General features: G+C 36.7%; 1 protein-coding gene across 1 annotated transcript; it reads left to right on the top strand.

Moving 5' to 3' along the window:
• Positions 1-1,641: 1,641 nt before the first annotated feature.
• On the top strand, positions 1,642-21,502 carry LOC139707373 (selection and upkeep of intraepithelial T-cells protein 8-like). The gene is given in 7 exon segments (XM_071618595.1): positions 1,642-1,720; positions 5,587-5,934; positions 6,706-6,931; positions 6,933-6,982; positions 7,779-7,834; positions 20,742-20,867; positions 21,326-21,502. Coding segments are annotated over 7 exon segments (1,062 nt in total).
• The last annotated feature ends 2,759 nt before the right edge of the window (positions 21,503-24,261 follow it).

Raw genomic sequence — 24,261 nt, 5'->3', positions numbered from 1 at the left:
GGTTTTTGTCCTACAGTTTAGAATACACATTTTGAATTATCTGAATCCATCTTCACATAGTACTTTAATATTTTGTATCTAGTTATGAAACTGGTAATAATATATTCCTAATTTTTCTCTATCCCTTGTGCCTTTAATCCTCAATTAGATTGCTTTCACATAAGCTATATCTGTATTTTTACTATCTTTGCATTAGCCAATTAGTTATATTTTGGAGCAGTTAAAACAAGAAGCAATCCAGATTTTATCTTAATTTATTCTGCTAAAGATGCTCTTCATTTTCTTTTTCTTTTTCCTTTTTTTTTTTTTTTTTTTTGGTGTAGATGTACTTTCCTCATCTCTATAGGTTATTCTGTTCAAACATTAAATATTTCTTACATATTAATAAACTGGTAAGGAAAAGAAAACCTCTCTTCTTTTTAAATTTGAGAATGTGTCCTTCTTTCATTTAACTAGTTTCCTTCTTGGGGAAACATCTGTCTTTTGCACAGATTCCCACCATGTGATGCTTTCGACCATAAGTTTCTCCATGGAGCTGAAAAGATGCTGGTGCCATGTTCTTGGACCTACAGACCTGTTAGATAAACAGTTCTACTTTTTTTTTTTTTTTACAAATAGCCCAACATCAGGCATTTTGTTATAACAAATTAAATGTTTTAAAACATCATTCAAAACTAGAAGGTTTTATCCCTGTTCTGTACACCAGTTTCAGTGGTTTTACACAAGTGCCCAGAGGCTACATTTTTGCTGATCTTCCCTGCCATAGTAAGCTTTCCATTTTGTAGGGAAGCTGAATATATAGTGTGGATTTTAAATAGTGGTTCCTGTTGTTTTCCTCCAATCAGTAACAGGAGAAAGTTGGTCAGAATTTTCGTAGCTGAGTTCCTGAAGTAAGGAACTGCAAAAGAACACTTATATTTGCTCTCCCCAAAGTTTCTAATACTCATACATTAGCATATATTCAAACTCTAGCAATTTGTTTAAAGGTTCTAGGTAAATCTTATTGTGGGTTTATGTGACATCCTTCAGACTCTTTCCAAAGTTAGCAAATCTTAAGTTGTGTTTTATCTTGCAGTCACTTTTCTTTCCCAACTTCACATTAAGCATTTGCCCTTAACATTACTTCTCTTATGAGTTGAGAAAAGTCATCAATTTGCAGTTTGTCCAGTTTGTTTCTTATGTAATGATGCAAGTGCTGCTTGTTCTAACACTCAGCCACTCAATCAGAAAACCACTTCCGTATTTTTAAAGTGCAAGTTTGACCATTAAATTTTACTAGTTAAAACCTTTTAGCCACATTTCATTTGTTAGAAGTAACATATAGAACTTTTAACAAGGTGTTCTAGTTCAACCAAACTTGGTTTCAGCTGTTCAAGCTCATGAATCCCTAAACACTCTTCTTACGTTATCATGCACGTTTTGGCTCCTGTGCCTTTGTGATTCCCATATTCATTCCCTCTCTTGATCAGAACAGTGTGAGGGAACATGGTTATTTTACTGAACACTGAGAAAGGTCGATTTGTAAGAGGAAAGAGTCTGAGGTCATCCCTGTTTATAATCTTGATTAAATCTTTTGTATTCATGCAATCTCTACATTGTATCTCACAATTTGTGACTTTATTCCAGTCTTTTTTTCCAGATATGATGGAGCCTACATCCTCCTACCTTTCTGGATACTGTATGTGCTTGATTCTCTTGCATATGATGACATTAACTTCAGGTAAGAACATCTACTTCTTCCACATCAGTCTCAACTGTAGAAAAAATCTAGTGTCCTGTTAACTTTTGGGGGAGCTTAAAGTTAACACTTCATTGTAATATCAAGAGAAATATTGATAAACAAATGAAAATCAGCAAATTAGATCCATGAAAAGTGAGATGACAGGGCAAACCATTGATCCCCAAATCAGAGAGACAAACATGTGCAGAAATCTACTAGAGCAGAAATCCGTAAGCAGAAACCTCTGGGGAAATCAGTACCAGGATAGGAAAATCTGAACTGTAATTCTTCAATTGCTAGAGGTTAGGTGTGGGCCTGTTCGAGCCAAAGACTCCAGAGAAGCCCAGGGCAGGCAGGACACTTGTGCCTTTTACCTCCGGGGTTTCCACTAGGTTCTTACAGTAAATGATTGGAGAAAATTTATTTGTGCTTCTAGTAAGGAGAAGAGAAAAGTAATCATTCTGATACATACTTGTCTTAAATAAGTACTGTCTTTAAGAGAAACTATTTTGCCAGAGCCCAACCTTTTGGAGTTCCATAACCTAAATAACTTGGGGGAAAGGAAATATCTAACTCCAGGCTCCTCTATCCATCTTGTCCCACTTAAGAGGGGGCAGCATGCAGAGAAGCACTCAGGAAGCCCACTGCCCAAGAGCACAGGCTGACCCAAACTGAAATCTAACCAGAGAACCACAGAATGCCTCTCCTCCCCCCAGACTCTGTCACCTCATCACTAAAAGCTTTCACCAGAATTTCTCTTACTCATACACTATATTTGGCTTTCCACAAAAAAATTGCAAGATATACTAAAAGGCAAATCCATAGTTTGAAGAGAGGGAACAAACCAGATTCAGATATGATGGGGATGTGGGAATTATCAGACCACAACTTTAGAACAACTGTAATTAATATGCTATGGGGCCTAATGAAAAAAGAGTAGATAAAATTTACGAACAGTTGAATAATGTAAGTAGAGTGATATGAATTCTAAGAAAGAATAAAAAAGAAATGTTAAAAATTTATATATAAATTTATATATATTTATACACATAAATATATATAAATTTATATTAAAAATTATATATATATATATATATATATATATATATATATATTAAAAAATATGTGTGTGTGTGTGTGTATAAACTACCCCCAAGAAACTCTGTTAGGTCAGTTTTAGAGTTGTGTTATTAACTCTATTGAATATATACTTCTCTTTCTATTTAAACTTTTTCATACTATTACAAATTTCGAAAAAATAACCAATTTTTGTAACAAAATCTTGAGGTCAAAGTAACAAAGATAGCCCAATAAAATAACTTTCTAAAATGATGTGTTTTATGGTTGGAGATTCAAAAATGATTTGTAAATATTGAAAAATCATTAGGCTTTATATCAAGAATGTACCAATGGCTTAGACTTATCAAATGACCTAGTTGTGACCTCAAGTTGAGAGGGGAACACTGTCGTGAGCTTCAGTGAAAGAACTGTCTCCATGGTAGCAGATGCAAAAATATATAAACAGAGTTATATGTGGTCAAAATTGCCTAAAGGAATTTACTTGGAAAAGATGGGAGGAGATTGTAATGAAAATAGAGAGGGAAGAAAAAAGACAGAGTTTGACTTCTGTGAGATGGTTAATGGAGCATATGCGACCGAAGATTCGTCTGGTTGTCACTGACTCCTTGCTCTCACAGTACCTCTTAGATCCATACCCACAGGGCATCGCTGCACTGAAGGCACCACCCACTGAAAGCAGTTCTGAGAGTCTCTCTGGCGCTCTGTGTGGATTTGCACAGGGCAGTGAAAGTCTAGTTAGGCGGTTATTCAGGTTGTTCTCCTTGGACAAATAAGGTTCTGCTGGAATGCGGTTCTACTAGATTTTCTCATTGAAAAGTTATACTAAAATCTCCATTTTTTAGTTTTGTAAAGCAATTCTTGTATTTTTGAGGGTATTATACATTTATATTTATTCATTCATTGATGGACACATGGGTTTCTCCATTTAAGTGTGAATGATGTCACTATGAACATGGATGTACAAATATCTCTGAGACCCTGCTATTAATTCAATTTGGTGTGACATTTCTTTTTTTAATTAATTTTTAAAATTTGTATATGACAGAGGAATGCATTACAATTCTTATTTTAAACATATAGAGCACACTTTTTCATATCTCTGGTTGTATACAAAGTATATTCACACCAATTTGTGACTTCATACCCTGTACTTTGGATAATAATGTCTATCACATTCCACCATCAATTTGGTGTGACATTTCAATGCACGCTTATAGCATGCACTGACTAAATCTGTCCTCCCTTATTCTTCTACCTACCCTTCCCAACCTCTACTTATCACTATTCTGCGTTCAAACAAACATTTTTTTTAACCTTTTAGATATAAGAGAGAGCATATGGTATTTTTCTGTGTCTGGTTTATTGTACTCAACAGTATGTCCAGTTTCATCTATTTGGCTGAAAAATGATGAAATTTCATTTATGTTTATAACTGAACAATATTCTATTTAAGGAACTTCCATACTGTTCATAATAATGGCTCTACTAATTTAAATTCATAGCAGCAATGTGTGAGAGTTCCTTTTCCTCTCCATCCTCACTAGCTCTTATTTTTTATTTTACAAAACAGCTATTTTAATTGGACTGAGATGATGTCTCATTGTAGTTTTGATTTATATTTTACTCATGGATAATGATATAGAACATTTTTAAAATTACCTGTGGGCCACTTTTGTTTCTTCTTTTCGGAATATTCCTGAAACAATCATGGCTGAAAACTTCCTAAATTTGATGAAAGACATTATCTGAGATGCTCTTCCCTTTTCACTCTCTGTTCTCTTTCTGGAAATCCTACAATGCATCATGTGTTGGTCTGATAAATGATGTCCCACATGTCCCTTGAGCTTTGTTAACTTCAACACTTTTGTCTTTCCTCAAGGAATTGCATGTTTTTGAACCATATTTGTTTAATGCTTTGGGCTTTTTGCTTCTTATAAATTATTTTTGTGATAAGGTTCACCCTAAAGTATAAGCTTAAGGTTTCCTTGGGTCTTTTATGAGTCTGTGCCTTTCTTTAGGCATGTGCCTACACTGTATAATTCTTCCCAATTGCTTTTGAATGTCCCAGTCTTGACTGTCTGGTACCAACACCCCCATCCCCCCCACAAAAAGAGAAAAATGAAGAGAAAAGAGGCTTTTAAATACCCTGGATGTCACCTTGGTTGGAAAAGGAGGGGCCTTGCAACCAGACGGAAAATCATGATGACCAACTACTTCATTGTCTGCACTTCTGTGATCAGAGGCAGTAATCAGATTATAGCACAGACACCCCAATGCTTGGAAGATAAAGTTTTTTTTTTTTTTTTGCCCACTTGACTCCCACAAGTTATGTTCAGACTGCTTTAGAAACACATGAACAACTGACTACCAAGGGACTGAGGATAGGGGCAGATAGCTGGACTGTGATAAAAGTTGAATTTTACTGAAATCAATTATAATTTACCACCCAAGCCTTTTCCTGGAAGTTGTGAGACAAATAGGCTTCAGAGTTTCCAAATAGTTATACAAGATAGATGCTGCCCATACAATTATTGGGGTGGGGAGTCAGTTTGCTGTTGCTTCCTATTCCACCATGTCCCAGAATCTTCCAAAAGAATATACTTTTGAAAGTCTAATGAAGTATCATTGGGTTTACCAAACAATAAAATATTGGTTTAAGTTGAAGAGAATGTAATTAGAGATGGACATTTAGATCAGCTTAGGTCTGCTGGGAAGAATTTTGTAGTATCTAGCAACAGGGTTGTTACTGATTATGACTTATTTTGGTTTTCTTTCTTCTTGCACAGAGAAACTGATGGTGACTGTTCCCAAGGGGCACTTGGTGGCTAGAATAGGAGGACAGGCTGCTCTCAGCTGCCAGTTGTCCCCACAACAAAGCGCAGAGCACATGGAGGTGTGCTGGTTCAGGGGTGACAATTTCAGGCTTGTTCATTTATACAGAGGCGGTCATGAAGTAAATGGAGAAGTTGCCCCTGAATATGTAAATCACACAGAGTTTGTGAAAGAGGCCATGGGGGAGAGTAAAGTGACCCTCAAAATTCATAGTGTCAGCATTTCTGATAATGGACCATACAGGTGTTCATTTAAAGGCACTGACTTCAGTGATGCAGCCGGCATGAACCTACATGTGGCAGGTCAGTGTGCTTGTGGAACATTGTTTAACAAAGCTGTTTTGACATAATAAGTTGAAATATGAGGAAAATTATCTCAATGCTTCTTATTTTTTCATATTCTAAAAAAAATTTAGGAATTATAAGTACTCATAGCTACTGCAAAAATACACTCTGCAGTAAATAGTCATTACAGAGTTCAGCCATGTGACCAGCATGCTAGCTTCATAATAGAGGTTTGAAAGCATAAAAATTAACTAGTGAGTTTAAAATTAAAGAGACATGACTCTAGTTACCTTATTTGCCAAGCTCAGAGACAGCTCCTCCTAGCTCCTGCCTCCAGCCACCTAATGAGGTAGTGAGGTTAACAAGAGAGGCCAGCGAGAGAGAGAACATGCCAGGGAGTGAGCTTTTATTGGGGAACAAAAAATTCAGTGGAAAATTTCATCCAATGAAGGTCGAGGGGGGCAGCATTCCAAGGTCAGGATCAGTGATTGGTCTTCAGGTCAGTGGTCAGGCACACCACCACATAGACAAGCCCTCGCACCTGAGACAGGGTGGGGAAGGCTCTGACAAAGCTTGCCTGAGCGTCTCTCACCCAACCAGGGAGATAAATCACTTGCGAGAAAGTCTTCCCATACAGAGTTACCAATTGGTCTAACTTATAAATTAAATATGGATTTAATTCATGAATTTCAAATTTCAGATCACATGATTGAGATATTTTTCCTTTCCACTTGCCAATCCAACCCCAATACAATCACTGTCTTGATGGTTCTTTCTCATTTCCATCAGCACTTGGCTTGGAGACACAGATTCATGTCCAGGTTCCTGTTAGTGATGGACTCGTGGTGGAGTGTAACTCAGGAGGGTGGTTTCCACAGCCCCAAATGGAGTGGAGAAACAGCAGGGGAGAGGTCGTTCCATATTCATCAAAATCATACTCCCAGGATGGAGCCAGATTGTTCCACATGAAGATGACTCTTTTCCTCAGAAACCGGTCAGAGAGCATTATGTGCTGTTTCCAACCCTGTAACAGGGGAAGAGAAATTAACAAGTATCATCCTAGCAAGTGAGTGCTCCATCTTTAAGGTTTGGTGTCAGTGAAACATAAAGAGAATAGTTAATGTTAAGTATTAACTATTATCCAATAATGGGATAGTTAATGTTAAGTAGCTTACTACATTCCCAAACACCCTTTGAATGTGACCCTTTATCATTGTTTTGGGTTTTGATGATACAGATATTGTCAGATGCTAAGAAGAAGGATTTAGAAAAAAAAATATTACAAGAACAATGACAATTCACAATTGAAACATATACTGCAGCTTTAAAGGCTTTTAATGTTTATTATTTCATTAGACCTTCACAATATTGATGTGTAAGTTTAACAGAATTCTAGCTCAGTAACTTAAAGGATGTCATTGATCTTTCTGATCTACAGTGTCTTTACATCTTAGAAATGAATATAATCATACTTCAAGGTTTTTGTGAATCTTAAATGATTAGCAGCAGCAAAAACCTTTGCCTACTGTCATGAAATATTCAGCATGAGTACTACTATTTAAAAATTCCTGAAAATTCAACAAAGGGGAATTATTTTGGTTATTGATAATTAGATGTTGACGGACATCAGTAGAACCAGGAGTAAGTAAAATGTGGATCTAAAACACAGGTTTCCTGGTTATTTGTTCATTGCTCACTCCTTTGGAGTCATTGTAGAAGGATGTGTCCTGTGTGCAACAAAGGCACCCTTAGGTGAGATTTCTCTGTGGAGAAATCAGGGTTGATTATAGGAGCACAGTGGTAAGTGAGGCAAATGAGCTTTTAGATGTCACTTCATATGTCACTTCTGTCCTCTCTTTCAGGTGCCCTCTTTAATAAGGACTACCTTAGAGTGAATGTTTTATTTTCAGTTCCATGTGTAATATTACTTTTGAAGTCAATGTACATGTGCCTTTCCTATTACTCCCAAAAAGGTAACTGATGCAATAAGGGGGGGAATTGTTAAGGGCTTTAACTTGATGGCTAAGTCATATGTAGGCAAAGGTGAAAGACGTTTGTCTTCCAATGCCATATGTCACATGGGAAGATTCATGGCTTATTTCCCAATTTAGAAATGTTGAACTTGACACCTCTGAACTATGGTCTTCCCAAGACAAGGATGTTTTGGGAGATGATGACGTTAGTATAGATGTCTCCTGAAATTTTCAGACCCATGGTTACTTCTGTACATTGAAAATTGAAGGAGTCCTTCCTTCTTTTAAGAAACAGTCCATAGTCTTTCCAAAAGAAGAAGTAAGAGGTCTATTATTCTAAGCATTCACAATATTTAGGAGAGTTGCTTTACTAGAGTGGGAAATTAGGAGGACAAAATCAACATAAAAAAGCAAACAACAAAAAAGCATGAAAGGAATCATGTATGTGCAGTTTGAATGTGTCCGGCTGTCTCTCCATCCTATGTGCTGTGGGTCTCCCAGTTCTGCACATCCATAGCACAGTCTTCCCTACACAGTGATATTAGGAGGCTTAAATTCATCAGGTAACTGCTAAAATGTGGAAAAAGGAGCTGTGCCTGAGTGTCAACAGGACAGATATTAGCAGATCATTTCATGGACTGAAAACAAACCACAGAAAGAAACAAAATAATGTTGCTTCTTTCCCCCACAGAAGTCACATGAAAGTCTTGTGATTCTAGAATTTTCAGAGTAGAAATGAAGTGATGTGAAATGTCAAAGATGCCATTATTTTCTAATGAAAGTACATCGTTTTTGGTAAAGAACTCATTATTTTGTAAAAGAATATTAGAAAATACTCTAATTCCACCAACCTATGAACCACATACTCTCACATCTGCCAGTCACAGTGGAGCTGTGAGGGCACAGGGTGGCTCTGGCCCTGCACCCTAGAGGAGAGCCCCTGATGATCCACTCACACCAGATACAATGTCCCATCCTTGTGCGAGAGGCTTTGTCCTCCAGGAAGAACCCCAAGCTTTTATTCGTACTTAAAAGCTAAGTGCAAAGGTCACCCCATGAACACTTTGCACGGGAGTCACCATCTCTGGAACAGTCTATCATGGATGGATTTGTTCAACAGTGACTTCCATCTTTAAGTTAAGGAGTTTAAGGCCATCTAGGTTTGCGTTTTCCATGCCAAGGTGAAATCCAGCCACAGGACTTCTTACCCACCCAGAGATGCTTTATAAGCATTGGTGAGAGGCACTGTTTCCTTTTGACACTCAAAAATTGATGTTTTAAGTAAGGAAAGCTTCCCAGCCACTAGGTCTGGACCCCTCTTTTCCCTCACAGCTAGTATTGGTGCATCCACACTCAGGGCCTGAGGATGTCTCACCGTCTTCCCTCTTGATCTAGCTCCAGCTGCTCCTCCTGGAACCCTTTCAAACAGGGATCACACATCTCTCAGTGGGATGTGCCATATTTTAGGTGCCACCACTGGTTCTTGGTGTTCTCTGATCAGCTGTCTATACAATTGTATTTCCTTTCCCCACTCATGGCTGTGGAGAAGCTGTGAGCTATTCCAAGAGTCTCAGAAGCAAGTGCCTTCTGCTGAAGCACTGGAAGCCTCTGGGTCACTTTCTGATTTGCAAAGGAAAGTTTCTTTGACCTTCAGAACTAAGTCTCACACTGAGGCTGACTTCCCTATTACAAAACAACAAAATAGAGTAGAAAGAAAACAAGGGGAAGAGAAGTGATTTCTGTGTAGAGATTTGAAAGGTTTAAAAAGGTAGAATCATGAAATTTAATCAAATTAAAAAGTAAAGGAAATAGTCCAATCAAAATGAAATGGATTCAACTTCTACATTTAACTCTTCAGTGATGAATGAATCTTGTGTGTCTTGCTCTAAGATTTTTTTTCTTTTTTTTTTTTGTACTGGGGATTTAACTCAGGGGCACTCAACCACCAAGCCACATCCGCAGCCCTAGTTTGTATTTTATTTAGAGACAGGGTCTCATTGAGTTGCTTAGTGCCTCACTTTTACTGAGGCTGGCTTTGAACTCACAATCCTCCTGCCTCAGGAGGATTGCCTCCTCCTGCCTGAGGAGCTGAGAGACAAGGGCCCAGAATGCCTTCAACATTCTATTTTTTTTCTTCCCAATTTGGATGCATTTTATTTCTTTTAATGCCTTATTGCATTTACGAGGACTAATATAAATAAAAGTCATGAAATTACTATTGAATTACTATCTTTGAGTAAAATGCCAAATAGAAGTGTCAAGAATGGCCTAATTTCAGTTCTTAAACAAAAAGCTTTCAATTTCTCACCATTGAGTACGTTGTTACTTGTGGGTTTTTTCTATGTGTGGTATTATCTTCATTTCCTTTTGAGTTACTTAGTATATGGAAATGTAACTGATTTTTGTATTGTTATTTTTATGTTGAGAATTTTCTGAATTTATGTGTGTGTGTGTGTGTGTGTGTTGGAAGGGGTGTGTGAGTGTGTGTAGTCTACCTATTGTTGGATCATGCCATCTGCAAACAGAAAGAGTTTTACTTCTTTCAGCACATTTATTTTAAAATGAGTCCCTTCTATGCCTATTATTGACAGGTTTAGTTGTGAAAGGATGCTGAATTTTGTCAAATCCTTTTTGTGCACATAATAGGATGTTGTGGTGATGATTAATAATTTTATTAATGCTCTATATCATACTTATTGATTTATGTATGTTGACCCATTCTTGATACCCAGGTTAAATCCTACTTGGTCAAAGTGTTTTAGTGTACTGTTGAATTTACTTTGCCAATTTTTTATTGAGGACTTTTTCAAATGTGTTCATCAGTAACATTGGTCTGTACCATTTTTTTGTGTGTGTGGTATTTTTTTCTGCCTCTAATATATGGTGATGCTGGCTTCAATAAAAAACTTTGGTAGTGCTCCCTTTTCTTCCATCTTTTGTGAGAATTTAAGAAGAATGGGTTGCACTCCATCTATTTATGATATGTCAAAATACACCCTACTGTCATGAGTATCTAAAAACAATACATAAAAAGAGAAGGATTAGTATTAATTCTTTAACTATGTGGCATAATTCACTTGTGAACCAATTGGTCTTGAAATTCTCTTTTGGGGACTGTTTTATAACCATACGATTTATTTTTATTTTTTTTTTAGACATACATGACAGCAGAATGTATTTTGACATATAATATATACATGGAATGTACATACATCAATCATATTGTCTATTCTATTCTGTTGCCCTTCCTATCCTCCCTACTCCTCCCCTCCTTTCTCTCTATCCAATCTAATGTGACACACTTATTTTCTTTATCTCATCACAACATCATATATGTATTCTGTATAACAATGAGGTTCTCCTTCCATCTTCCGTGCAACTCCCCTTCTCCCTCTTTTTCCCTCCCACCTCTCTTCCCTATTTAGTGGTAGTCTTCTTCTCATGCTCTTCCTCCCTATCCCATTTTGAGTCACCCCCCGTTATATCAGAGAAGATATTCACCATTGTTTTTTAGGGATTGGCTAACTTCACTTAGCATAATCTGCTCTAATGCCATCCATTTGTCTGCAAATGCCATGATCTTGTTATTTTTTAATGCTGCGTAATATTCCATTGTGTATAAATGCCACATTTTTAAAATCCATTCATCTATTGAAGGGCATCTAGGTTGGGTCCACATTCTAGCTATTGTGAATTGTGCTTCTATAAACATTGATGTGGCTGTGTCCCTGTAGTATGCTCTTTTTAGGTCATTTGGGTATAGTCCGAGAAGGGGAATAGCTGGGTCAAAAGGTGGTTCCATTCCCAGCTTTCCAAGGAATCTCCATACTGCTTTCCAAATTGGCTGCACCAATTTGCAGTCCCACCAGCAATGTATGAGTGTACCTTTTTCCCCGCATCCTCGCCAGCACTTATTGTTGTTTGACTTCATAAAGGCTGCCATTCTTATTGGAGTGAGATGGTATCTTAGAGTAGTCTTAATTTGCATTTCTCTGATTGCTAGAGATGGTGAGCATTTTTTCATGTATTTGTTGATTGATTGTATATCCTCTTCTGAGAAGTTTCTGTTCAAGTCCTTGGCCCATTTGTTGATTGAGTTATTTGCTTTTTTGTTGTTTAACTTTTCGAGTTCTTTGTATACTCTAGAGATTAGAGCTCTATCTGATGTTTGAGGGGTAAAAATTTGTTCCCAGGATGTAGGCTCCCTATTCACCTCACATATTATTTCTCTTGCTGAGAAAAAACATTTTAGTTTGAATTCGTCCCATTCGTTGATTCTTGGTTTTAACTCTTGTGCTATAGGTGTCTTATTAAGAAATTTGAGGCCTGTCCCCAAATGATGATTAGGGCCAACTTTATCTTCTATTAGTCACAGAGTCTCTGGTCTGATTCCTAGCTCCTTGATTCATTTTGAGTTGACTTTTGTGCATAATGAGAGAAAGGGATTCAATTTCATTTTGTTGCATATGGATTTCCAGTTCTCCCAGCACCATTTGTTGAAGATGCTATCCTTTCTCCATTGCATGGTTTTAGCACCTTTGTCTAATATAAGGTAGTTGTAATTTTGTGGATTTTGTAAATTGACATGATTTTGTCTCTGTGTCCTCTATTCTGTACCATTGGTCTACCAGCCTGTTTTGGTGCCAGTACCATGCTGTTTTTCTTACTATAACTCTATAGTATAGTTTAAAATCTAGAATCGTGATACCACCAATTTCACGCTTCCTGCTTAGAATTACTTTACCTATTCTGGGTCTCTTATTTTTTCCAGATGAATTTCATGATTGCTTTTTCTATTTCTGCAAGGAATGTCATTGGGATTTTGATGGGAATGGCATTGGATCTGTAAAGTGCTTTTGGTAGTATGGCCATCTTAATAATATTAATTCTACCAATCCATGAGCAAGGTAAATCCTTCCATCTTCTAAGGTCTTCTTCTATTTCTTTCTTCAGGGTTCTGTAGTTTTTATTGTATAGATCTTTCACCTCTTTTTTAAAGTTGATTCCCAGGTATTTTATTTTTTTTTTGAGGATATTGTGAATGGAGTAGTTGTTCTCATTTCCATTTCAGAGAATTTGTCACTGATATACAGGAATGCCTTTGATTTATTGGAATTGATTTTATATCCTGCCACTTTGCTGAATTCATTTATTAGTTCTAGAAGTTTCTTGGTTGAACTTTTTGGGTCTGCTAGGTATAGGATCATGTCATCGGCAAAAGTGCTAATTTAAGTTCTTCTTTTCCTATATTTATGCCTTTAATTTCTTTCGTCTGTCTAATTGCTCTGGCTGGTGTTTCAAGAATTATGTTGAATAGAAGTGGTGAGAGAGGGCATCCCTGTCTTGTTCCATATTTTAAAGGGAATGCCTTCAATTTTTCTCCATTTAGAATGATGCTGGCCTGAGACTTAGCGTATATAGCTTTTACCATATTGAGGTAATTTCCTGTTATGCCTAATTTTTCTAGAGTTTTGAACATAAAGGGATGCTGTATTTTGTCAAATGCTTTTTCAGCATCTATCCATATGATCACATGGTTCTTATATTTAAGTCTATTGATGTGATGAATTACATTTATTGATTTCCGTATATTGAACCAGCCTTGCATCCCAGGGATGAATCCCACTTGGTCATAATGCACAATCTTTTAAATATGTTTTTGTATCCGATTTGCCAGAATTTTATTGAGGATTTTTGCGTCTATATTCATTAGGGATATTGGTCTGAAGTTTTCTTTCTTTGAAGTGTCTTTATCTGGTTTTGGAATCAGGGTGATGTTGGCCTCATAGAATGAATTTGGAAGTACTCCCTCTTTTTCTATCTCCTGAAATAGATTGAAGAGTATTGGTATTAGTTCTTCTTTAAAGTTCTTGTAAAACTCTGCTATATATCCATCCGGTCCTGGGCTTTTCTTGGTTGGTAGTCTTTTGATGGCTTCTTCTATTTCCTCAATTGATATTGGTCTGTTTATGTTGTTTATATTATCCTGACTCAATCTAGGTGGCTCATATGCCTTAAGGAATTTATTGATGCCTTCACTATCCTCTATTTTATTAGAGTATAGGGTTTCAAAATAATTTCTAATTATCTTCTGTATTTCTGAAGTGTCTGTTGTGATGTTGCCTTTTTCATCCCGTAAGCTAGTAATTTGGGTTCTCTCTCTTTGTTAGCATGGCTAGTGGTCTATCAATCTTATTTAGTTTTTCAAAGAACCAACTTTTAGTTTTGTCAATTTTTTCAATTGTTTCTTTTGTTTCGATTTCATCTCTGATTTTAATTATTTCTTACCTTCTACTCTATTTGCTGCTGATTTGTTCTTCTTTTTCTAAGGCTTTGAGGTGTAGTGTGAGGTCATATATTTGTTGGCTTTTCCTTCTTTTAAGGAATGAACTCCATGAAATGAATTTTCCTCTTAGTACTGCTTTCATAGTGTCCCAGAGATTTCGATATGTTGTGTCTGAGTTTTCATTTACCTCTAAGAATTTTTTAATTTCCTCTTTGATATCTTCTGTAACCCTTTGTTCATTCAGTAGCATATTGTTTATTCACCATGTGATGTAGGAATTTTTTCTTTCTTATTTTATTATTGATTTCCAGACATTTTTGATTACTGATTTAATCTGCTTACTTGTTCATGATCTGTTTGACTAGAGTCAGTCTTGGTAAGTTATGTGTTCCCTCTAATTTATTTATTTCTTCTAGGTTTCCAATTTGTTGTTATATAGTTATAGTATGTGCCCCAAATCCATTCTACTCATCCCAATATTCCCAAATTTTTCATCCACTTACAAACTCAAAGTTGATGATAAAGAGGATAGTAACAAAAGAATATTTAAAATTCATTTTATGTAGCTATTTCAAGGATTAATTTAATTAGTCCATTGTAAGTCGTAAAACAATGATTCTAAAGGACAAATTCTAAGTACAAGTAAAGTAATATTACATGTTATTCCTGTACATTCCTTCCCTCTAGTTCATTCTCACAAATTTCCTAATTTTTGCACCTTTCTCAGTCTTTATTTCAGATCCTTTCTTTTCCTTGTACAAAAGCTGGATGAAGGATGTAATATTTATGATAGTTGTTTTGGCAGCATTTTTCACCATCCTAAATGGATGCCTAATATGGAATCTAAAAAGTAAGTGAACAGGAGGAGTCATGACTCTGAGACTTTCTTCTCTTACAAATTTATTTTACATTGCCTTCTAAGGTCCCACTTTATATCTTGTTTTTAGCCAAGGTTCACCTATTTCCCAAGAGAATGAAAGGTTAAGTCTCAAAATGTATTTATTGAAGCTATTTGTTAATATTCTTTGTATAAATTGTACTCTGCCCCTCTCTGAGTGAGCTTATTTCTATCCTGTCTATAATAAAAGAGTGACTCAGCTTCTTTTGCCTAGTCCTTCAGCTAATAAGACAGAGAATCATAATTCTGCTTCCCAAGTTTTTAATTCTCCTCCTATTATGTAGACAGAGTTGACATCTCTTATCTCTGGCACCCTCCCCAAAAGAATGCAATTCGATTTTCTCCAAGCATGTTTTGTGACCCTGTTTCCCAGATAGATCAACTTAACCTCCTTTTACTTATTTAATTCACTGAAAAAAAATGCTAAATTTAATCCTACTTTGCTGTTCTTTACCTCCTTTACTGCAACCTTCTTGAAGGAAGTTCATTATTCTATACTTTTGTTCAGCCAGAGAATCCCAGGTGATAGGTATTAAGGTGGAAATGACTCCTTTTATTTCAAAAATATTGTTTCTGATATAAATGAGAGTTAACATGTCCATATTTATAAGGTTCCTCCAGCACCTCTTATAATAAAACTGCGATTCATAAGGCCATAAGCAGTTTTCATGATAAATTTTCCTTAAGGTCCAAGTTTTACATCAACATTGACCATATTATGTATATCACTAGATGTTAGAAGAAAAAAAATAAGTATATGGAATAATGAGAGGAAAAGTATCTTGAGCTCACAGTTTTACCTATTTCAAATAACTTCTCATAAATGAAAGCAACAAATAGTTAAGGATTTATAAAATGCACTATGGCTGTTAAGTCTGTAAAAATTGAGAAAAATTCTTCCCAAGTGGAAAAATAAGAAAATTAAAAATATATTAATACTATATAAGAAATAAGTAAAAGAATTCAGTTAGAACTCAAATGTAAATTTAAAGTAAAGGTCATATTACAGTTACATAGTAAAGCTACTTGAAGAAAAGAATTTGAAAATATAGCTAGCCATCTGTAACTACAGGTGCACAGATTAAACCAAATGCAGATCAAAAGCATATTTTTAAAATTGTGCCTGTGTTGAACATGTAGAGACATTTTTGTCATTAGTCCATAAATGATATAGTATAATAACTATCTTCTTAGTATTTATATTACTAAATGATTTTATATAAGGGATTTCCTCAGATTTTGGTATTTATAGGGTGGAGCGGGAGCTAACTGGAAATAACTCATCATGGGAACCAAGTGATTACCATGTATTCATAATCTAGTCACTGAATATTAATGACTTTTAATATTACAGAAAGAGTGATAAGAGATTATAGTTTTATAGATATAAAAAAAACCACTATCTGTTGGGGCTGGGTTGTGGCTCAGTAGTAGAGCACCTGCCTACCATGTATAAGGTTCTGGGTTCAAACCTCAGCACTACATAAAATAAATGAATAAAAATAAACTGGGTCTAGAGTTGTGGCTCAGTGGTAGAGCACTTGCCTAGCATGTGTGAGGCACTGGGTTCAATTCTCACCACCACATATAAATGAATAATAAAATAAAGGTCCATCAACAACCAAAAAATATTAACAAAAAACATGCATATCAGCTGCTATGGTTTGGATCTTAATTCTCTTCCACCCCCACCAAAGATTCTTTGTGGTAAAGCCTGGCATTATTGGGAGGTAGTGGGAGGTATTAGTGGGAGGTAGTGTTTGGGTTATGAGAACTTTAACCTAATCAGTGCTTTAATCCACTGATAACTATTAACTGTGTAGTAATTGTTTTAGTCAGCTTTTTCACTGCTGTCACTAAAAGACCTGACTAGAACAATTTTAGGAAAGGAAAAGTTTATTTGAGGGCTCACAGTTTCACAGGTCTCAGTTGATAGACAGCCAGCTCCATTCCTCGGGGCTCCAAGTGAGGCTGAACATCATGGTGGAAGAGTGTGGCATAGGGAATCAGCTAACATGGCAATCAGAAAGCAGAGAGAGACTCCACTTGCCAGATACAAAATATACACCCCAAAGGCATGCCCCCAATAACCCACCTCCTCAGCCACACCCTGTGCACCCTCATCTACCACTCAGTTAATCCTCTCATGGGATTACTTCACTGATTGGGTTAAGGCTCTTATAACCCAATTGTTTCCCCTCTAAACCTTCTTGCACCATCTCATACATTAACTTTTGGGGGATACCTCACATTCAAACCATAACAGTAACTATAGGCATATGGTCTATAGCTGGAGAAGGTGGGTCATTGGGAGCAGATCAAAAGCATATTTTAAAAATTGTGCCTGTGTTGAATATGTAGAAACAAAGCTTTGGGTTTTGTATTTTGTCATGGTGAGAAGATCTCTCTCTCTCTCTCTCTCTCTCTCTCTCTCTCTGCTTCTTGGTGCAGAGTCACTTTCCTCCACCACACTCTTATATCATAACATTTTGTCTTGCCTTGGGCCCAGAGCAAGGGAGTTGGCTGTATATAGAATCAGACCTCTGAAACCATGAGCCCCCAAATAAACATTTCCTTCTCTAAAACTGTTCTTATTGGGTATTTTGATTGCAGCAACTAAAAAGTTGATGGAAATAAGCAAGCTAGAAAAATGAAGGACTGATATCAAAGCAGAATTTAACAGATAATCCTGGTGGCAGTTCAGAAAGGCTGAATGCTTCTAGGGATGAAGGCAGCAAAGACTATGCTGATGAAGTTTCAGATGGAATTACATTGGAAACTGGATTAGAGGCTGTGCATATCACACTGTGGCAAGTTTGGATACATTTTGCCCATGCCTTAAGGCTTGGAGGGAGGCTGAGTTTAAAGGTGATGGACTTGTTTATCTGGAGGGAGGAAATATCAAAGCTGCCCATGTCCCACCACAGTTCATCCTCAATGACAAACCTGGAGCTGTAGGATTTAATGTTTCCCTTATTGAGTTTCAATCTTGCTTTGGTCTCCTTCCTTTTTTCCTGTTCTTCCTTTTTGGAATGGGAATGTTTATTCTGTTCCTCCATTGTATATTAGAAGTATATAACTTTCATTTTTACTTTTACAGGGCTCTGAAATGAGTTTGCCTTGAGTCTCAGAGAAGATTTTGGACTTAGATTTTTGACCAATTCTGCAATAGTTCAGACTCTGGAATTCTTGGGAATGGACTGAATCTATCCTACCTTGTGAGATGGGCATGTGCCTTTGGGGCTTGGGAAAAAATATTATAGTTTGGGTCTTAAATGTTCACCATAGGTCCATGTAGTAAGGCTTGGTCCCAAGTCTGTTGCTATTGAGAAGCTTTAGGAGGTGAGGCCTAGTGGAAGTCTTTGGATCATAGAGAGTATATCCTCAAAATGGGTAGTAGGACCTCTTTCTCCATTGTTTCTGGGCCATGAGATATAAATCTTTTCTCCACCACCCTCTCCAGCCATAATGTGCTTCCTCCCCAATGTTCAAGCCTTAAAGCAATAGGTTCTTCTGATCACACATAGTAACTTCCAAATATGTGAGCCAAAATATGATTTTTCTCTTTATAAATTGATTAACTCATATTAATGTTATAATAATGGAAAGGTGACTAATAGCCAGTCAAAATCTGTTTATATATTTGGAATTTTAAAAAATAATAAACCATTATAGTTTTGACAATTTTAGGCAATTATAAATATACATATTTTCTGTACCTTTGATCATATTAATGAAATATTAATTTTGTTATAATTATGATATGATAGCTATATTGGAAAAAAGCTTGTTCTCTATTGAGATATACTGATAAATTTATAAATGAAATTACAACATTTGGGAATTGCTTTAATATAATATGGAAATCAGTGAAGTGGGTGCAGGTATAGTTAAAACTGAAAATAAGTTAATATTTATTTAAAGTATGTGATGGGAACATGAATTATACATGTTACATTTATGCATTTATATGTTTAAAATTTTGGGTAATAAAAGATAAAATACAGAGTGCTGTGATAATTCTTGGGAGATGGGGAAATAAGGATTAAAAAACACTTAAGAGGGTGTTTAGGAGAATTTTATAATCACATAAGTTATATACAAAGTCAGTTGATAAACATCACATCAGGAAGAGTTTCAGAAGGATATAGTAAATTGTGAAAATATAAGGAAAATACAATAGCAAAAATGAGCTATTATTAGAGCCCTTGCCTAACATGTGAAGCCATGAGTTCAATCCCCAGTACTAAAAAAATAAGAAATAAAAATAATTTTAAAATAAGATATATTCAACAGGGGTGAAGATACACACATAACAGTATGAGAAATACAACACATTCTAATTTAATTTACAAAAAATAAGTAATAATGAAACACAAAGTGGCAACACCTTTTTTTCTGATTTTATCTGTTATTTGTTCTTATTAGTTATACATGACTGTAGAATGTAGTTTTACATATTATACATATACGGACTACAGTGGCCATTCTTCTGGTTGTACATGGTATGGAATTACATTGGTCTTGTATTTATATACGCACAGAGGAAAGCAATGTCCAGTTCATTCTATTATCTTTCCTATTCCTATTAAGCCACTAATGACATTCCTTTTATTCCCCTTTGACAAAATGGCAACACTTAAAGATATCATAGCATATTTTTTCAGAATTGAAAAATTTGTGAAGCTCATCTTAAAAATATAAAAGCAAACAAACAAGGGTGCTCCAGGTGATTTATACTGATTAGATAAAAGTGCATAACCACTTTGGGCAGACTTCAGGGAAACTGAAGAATGAAATATGGAAAGGCAATGTGATACATAAGTATAGAACATAATGTCATTAAATAAATGAAAAAAAAAACCAAACATCAGAAGTCAGAACAAAAAGGAAGAATAACTTCATGCTGTGTAGGGAGAAATTATTATGAACCTATGCCGCAGTCTGGCTGGGCAAAGTAACCGGGAGGTGACAGGCAACTTGAAGGTTGAAATGGGAACTGCTTTATTATGGAACAACAGCAGTATATAAACCTAACTGATTACACACAGCTTGACTCAATTAGCATCATCCAGATACAGCAATCAGCCAATAAGGAATCTCTACCATCTTAATGGCTCTGTGGCGTTGCCTCACAATCCACTCCTCCTGGCAAACTGCCAGGCACCATCTTGACTTGATTCATGGTCCCTTTTATTTTATTAAACAACAAGTTGTGGTTTAGGGACCGTGCCTGTTTTAGGTTGTCCAATACTACATATGGTCCTTACCCGTCATTGGATGGTCTGACCTCAAATCGTCAGCCTCCTGGCTTAGGTTGGTACCATTGTAATTGGATCTTACGCATCTTTGACTACTGGCCCAACACACTTAGCCATACTTGTGGATAACGACCATAGTGGTTTTTACACAAACACCATAAACAACCTGCCACAAGCAGAAAGGAGGAGGATATAAAATGCCATGATACCAAGCCATTGACTGCTCCAAGTGAGAAACCCCTGAAAAAAACTGTACCACAGATGACACCGTCAGCAAAAATACCTTGGTACTATTACAATTTGTTGTCATAATGCATATAAGTGATACACAGTCCAGGTAAGTTCTATAAGCAGCTTAAAGCAGAGGAATCCATTAATATGTCTTGAAGTAAATATTGATGCAACAGTTTGTACAGTTTGTTGTGATAGCTATCATAGAAGCTGCAGCAGCAGAAACTGCAACAGCTGTGATGATGGTAGCTGTAATTCCTTCTTCCTGTAACTTGCATATGGGTTTGAAGGCATTCCCACAAGTAAGCCTCAAGGTTTTTTACATTTGAAATAGGCCTTAATGGTGCTCATTATTCATTAGCCTCCGGGTGTGGGAGAACCATTGTCGCAGATGTAAGGATAGCTAAACTGGAGTTCTGGATATCAGCTATTATAGATTTGAGCCAAATCATCTTCTTTTTGGTCTGTAGAAATTGCTTTGGTTAGTCTCTCTGGAATCCAAATCTGCTGCTGTTCTCCCTGTGGAAACACACAAACAGACCTCCGACTCCAGACAATCACTGGGTCAGGACCTTTAATGTTAATAACTGTAATCTGATGCAGTTGTGGTAAAAGCTGTAAAATACCAAAGCATCTGAAGGTAAATGCTGTCACCATAATTGAAAACTGGAGTTCTGAATATCCTGTGGCAGCACCTGCAGCAAATAGGGAAAAACTGACGACTCATTAGTTATTGGCATTGGAAATGGCCAAACTTCAGGGGTGCCGGGTGCGTCCCCCACCACCACCTGCAGCATCCTGCTCCACAAGCAGCCTCATGGCGGGGGGCGGGGAAGGGCCGTCTGGAAAGTCCTTGCTGCGCAGTGACCAGCTTGCACACTCGGCAGCTGCCACGCCGTGCCGCTTCATGCACCCTCTGGTGACGAAAAGTGTTTAGTAGTAGCCTTTTGTTGTAACTCCTTCCCTGATAGTCCTTTCTCCTCTGAACTTTCTTTCCTCTTTCTGACTAGAGTTCCTGGGCTTTTATCAACGTATGCCCTAACTGTTCTTGGTTTTATTGGAGTGCCTACTTCCTTTAGCAATTTACTTAACACCCTTTCGGTTTTGTTCTTACTAACTTCTGATCCCATATATCCATAACAAAGACAATACCACACACCAAGACAAAACAAGACAAAAACACACTGTATCAATCTTCTCCATTTTCATGAAATGGCCATTTGTCCTCTCGCCCTATCTACTTCCTCAGAGGTGAGCAGGTTTCCTCCTCTCCTATCTATTTCTAGGGACAGGCAGTTTTCCTCCCATTCTATCTATTTCTAGGGATGGGCAGCTTACCTTGTCATTTACCCCCAAGCATCCCAGAGTTCCCCTGTACGAGCCACCATTTGCTGCAGTCTGGCTGGGCAAAGTAACCGGGAGGTGACAAGCAACTTGAAGGTTGAAACGGGAACTGCTTTATTACAGAACAACAGCGGTATATATACCTAACTGTTTACACACAGCTTGACTCAATTAGCATCATCCAGACACAGCAATCAACCAATAATCCCCACCATCTTAATGGCTCTGTGGCATTGCCTCACAAACCACTCCTCCTGGCAAACTGCCAGGCGCCATCTTGACTTGATTCACGGCCCTCAACAAACCTAGAATTATATAACTATAATTCAGTAAGAACTGAATCTACCTGCACTGATATTGCTTAATTAAAGAAGTTCTTGAATACTAATTTAACAAATAGCTCACCTCTCAGGACAGAAAATTCTTCACTTGAACAAACAGCTTTCTTACAAAAGAAAAAAAATTGCTTATTAAAATTCTTTTAAAAATCATCAATCTAAACTATTGTCATGAACTTTGCTCATATTCATTTTCCTGACTGAGAAGAACACTTACAAACCACTGCATTCACTCCCCTCAAACCCTACAAACCTCTTATCTCTTCCTTCTCAGATGGTACTTAGATTCGGTTGAGATGGGCTCTTTCTTATACCAGTATATTTGATAAACATTGTTTGAAGTGTGAATTGTTCTGTTGGTTTTTGTGGACAGTTGGCATTTAACATAACTAACTGGTATTCTGTCCAAGAAATAACATTTATTTTTCTGATTTTACTTTTCTGCTATTGTCTTAGGTAACACTAAGTTATGGTAGCAAAAGCATAATTGTACCTGGGATAACTGCTCTATAGGATGGGGAGTTGGATTTTATGGTTGTAGGAATTGACAGTGATAATATAGGATAGTTTTAACTCCTTTGGCTCTTTTCAAAAATTTGTTCTAATTAGTTATACATGATAGTAGAGTGTATTTTGACACATCATACATAAATGGAGTATAACTTCTCATTTGCTGGTTATACATGATGTAGAGTTACACAGGTCATGTAATCATCTATGCACATGGGGTAATAATGTCTGATTCATTCTATTATCATTCCTACCAACATGCTCCCTCCTCTCCCTTCACTCCCCTATGACTAGTCCAAAATACCTCTATTCTCCCCCCAACCTTATTGTGAATTAGCATTCAGATATCAGAGAAAACATTCTGCTTTTTGTTCTTTGGGATTGGTTTATTTCACTTAGCATAATATTCTCCAATTTCATTCATTTAAGGGCAAATGCTATAATTTCATTCTTCTTTAAGGATGACATATATTCCATTGTGAATACATATCACAGTTTCTTTATCCATGTTGGTTCCATAGTTTAATTATTGTGAATTGAGCTAACATTGATGTGGCTGTGTCACTGTAGAATGCAGCTTTTAAATCTGTTGGATATGAACCTAGGAGTAAGATGACTGGGTCAAATAGTGGTTCCATTCCAAGTTTTCGTCTTTGAACTCTTTAAACAAATCACATGGGAAATCAGTGAAACTAGTTTCTATTTAAAATCATTCAAACACTATATATTTTTTTGGTCTTAGGTTTCTGCTGCTATAAATGGATCCACATACTGGGCAACTTATAAAGAATTAGAGATTTACTAAGCTCACAATTATGGAAGCTCAGAGGTTCCATGTCCTCTGCTGAGGGCCTTCTTGCCTTGTCATCACATAGTGGAGGGCATTACCTGGTGATGACAAAGAGAGTGTGACAGTTGGTCTTTCTTCTTCTTCTTCTTCTTCTTCTTCTTCTTCTTCTTCTTCTTCTTCTTCTTCTTCTTCTTCTTCTTCTTCTTCTTCTTCTTCTTCTTTCCTCCTCCTCCTCCTCCTCCTCGTTTCTTCTTCTTCTTCTTCTTCTTCTTCTTCTTCTTCTTCTTCTTCTTCTTCTTCTTCTTCTTCTTCTTCTTCCTCCTCCTCCTCCTCCTCCTCCTCCTCCTCCTCCTCCTCTTCTTCTTCTTCTTCTTCTTCTTCTTCCACTAATGAGATCATGGGGGTCCCATCCTTACAATCCCATCAAATTCTAATTACTTCCCAAAGGTTTTATCTCCAAACACTGTTAATATATGGATTTGGGAAATAAGTTTCCAATGGATTTTAGATCCTCTATGTACAGAATGATGTCACCAGCAAACAGTGATTGTTTGAGTTCTTCTTTTCCTATTTGTATTCCTTTAATTTCTTTTGTCTGTCTAATTGCCCTGGTTAGTTTCAAGAACTATGTTAAATAGAAGTGGTGAAAGAGGTCATCCTTGTCTCACTCCAGTTTTTAGAAGGAATGCTTTCTTTTTTCTCCTTTCAGAATAA

This window comes from Marmota flaviventris, chromosome 10 (genome assembly GCF_047511675.1).
Source record: "Marmota flaviventris isolate mMarFla1 chromosome 10, mMarFla1.hap1, whole genome shotgun sequence".
NCBI classification, from domain to species: domain Eukaryota; kingdom Metazoa; phylum Chordata; class Mammalia; order Rodentia; family Sciuridae; genus Marmota; species Marmota flaviventris.
This window is presented reverse-complemented; position numbering and strand designations above follow the sequence as displayed.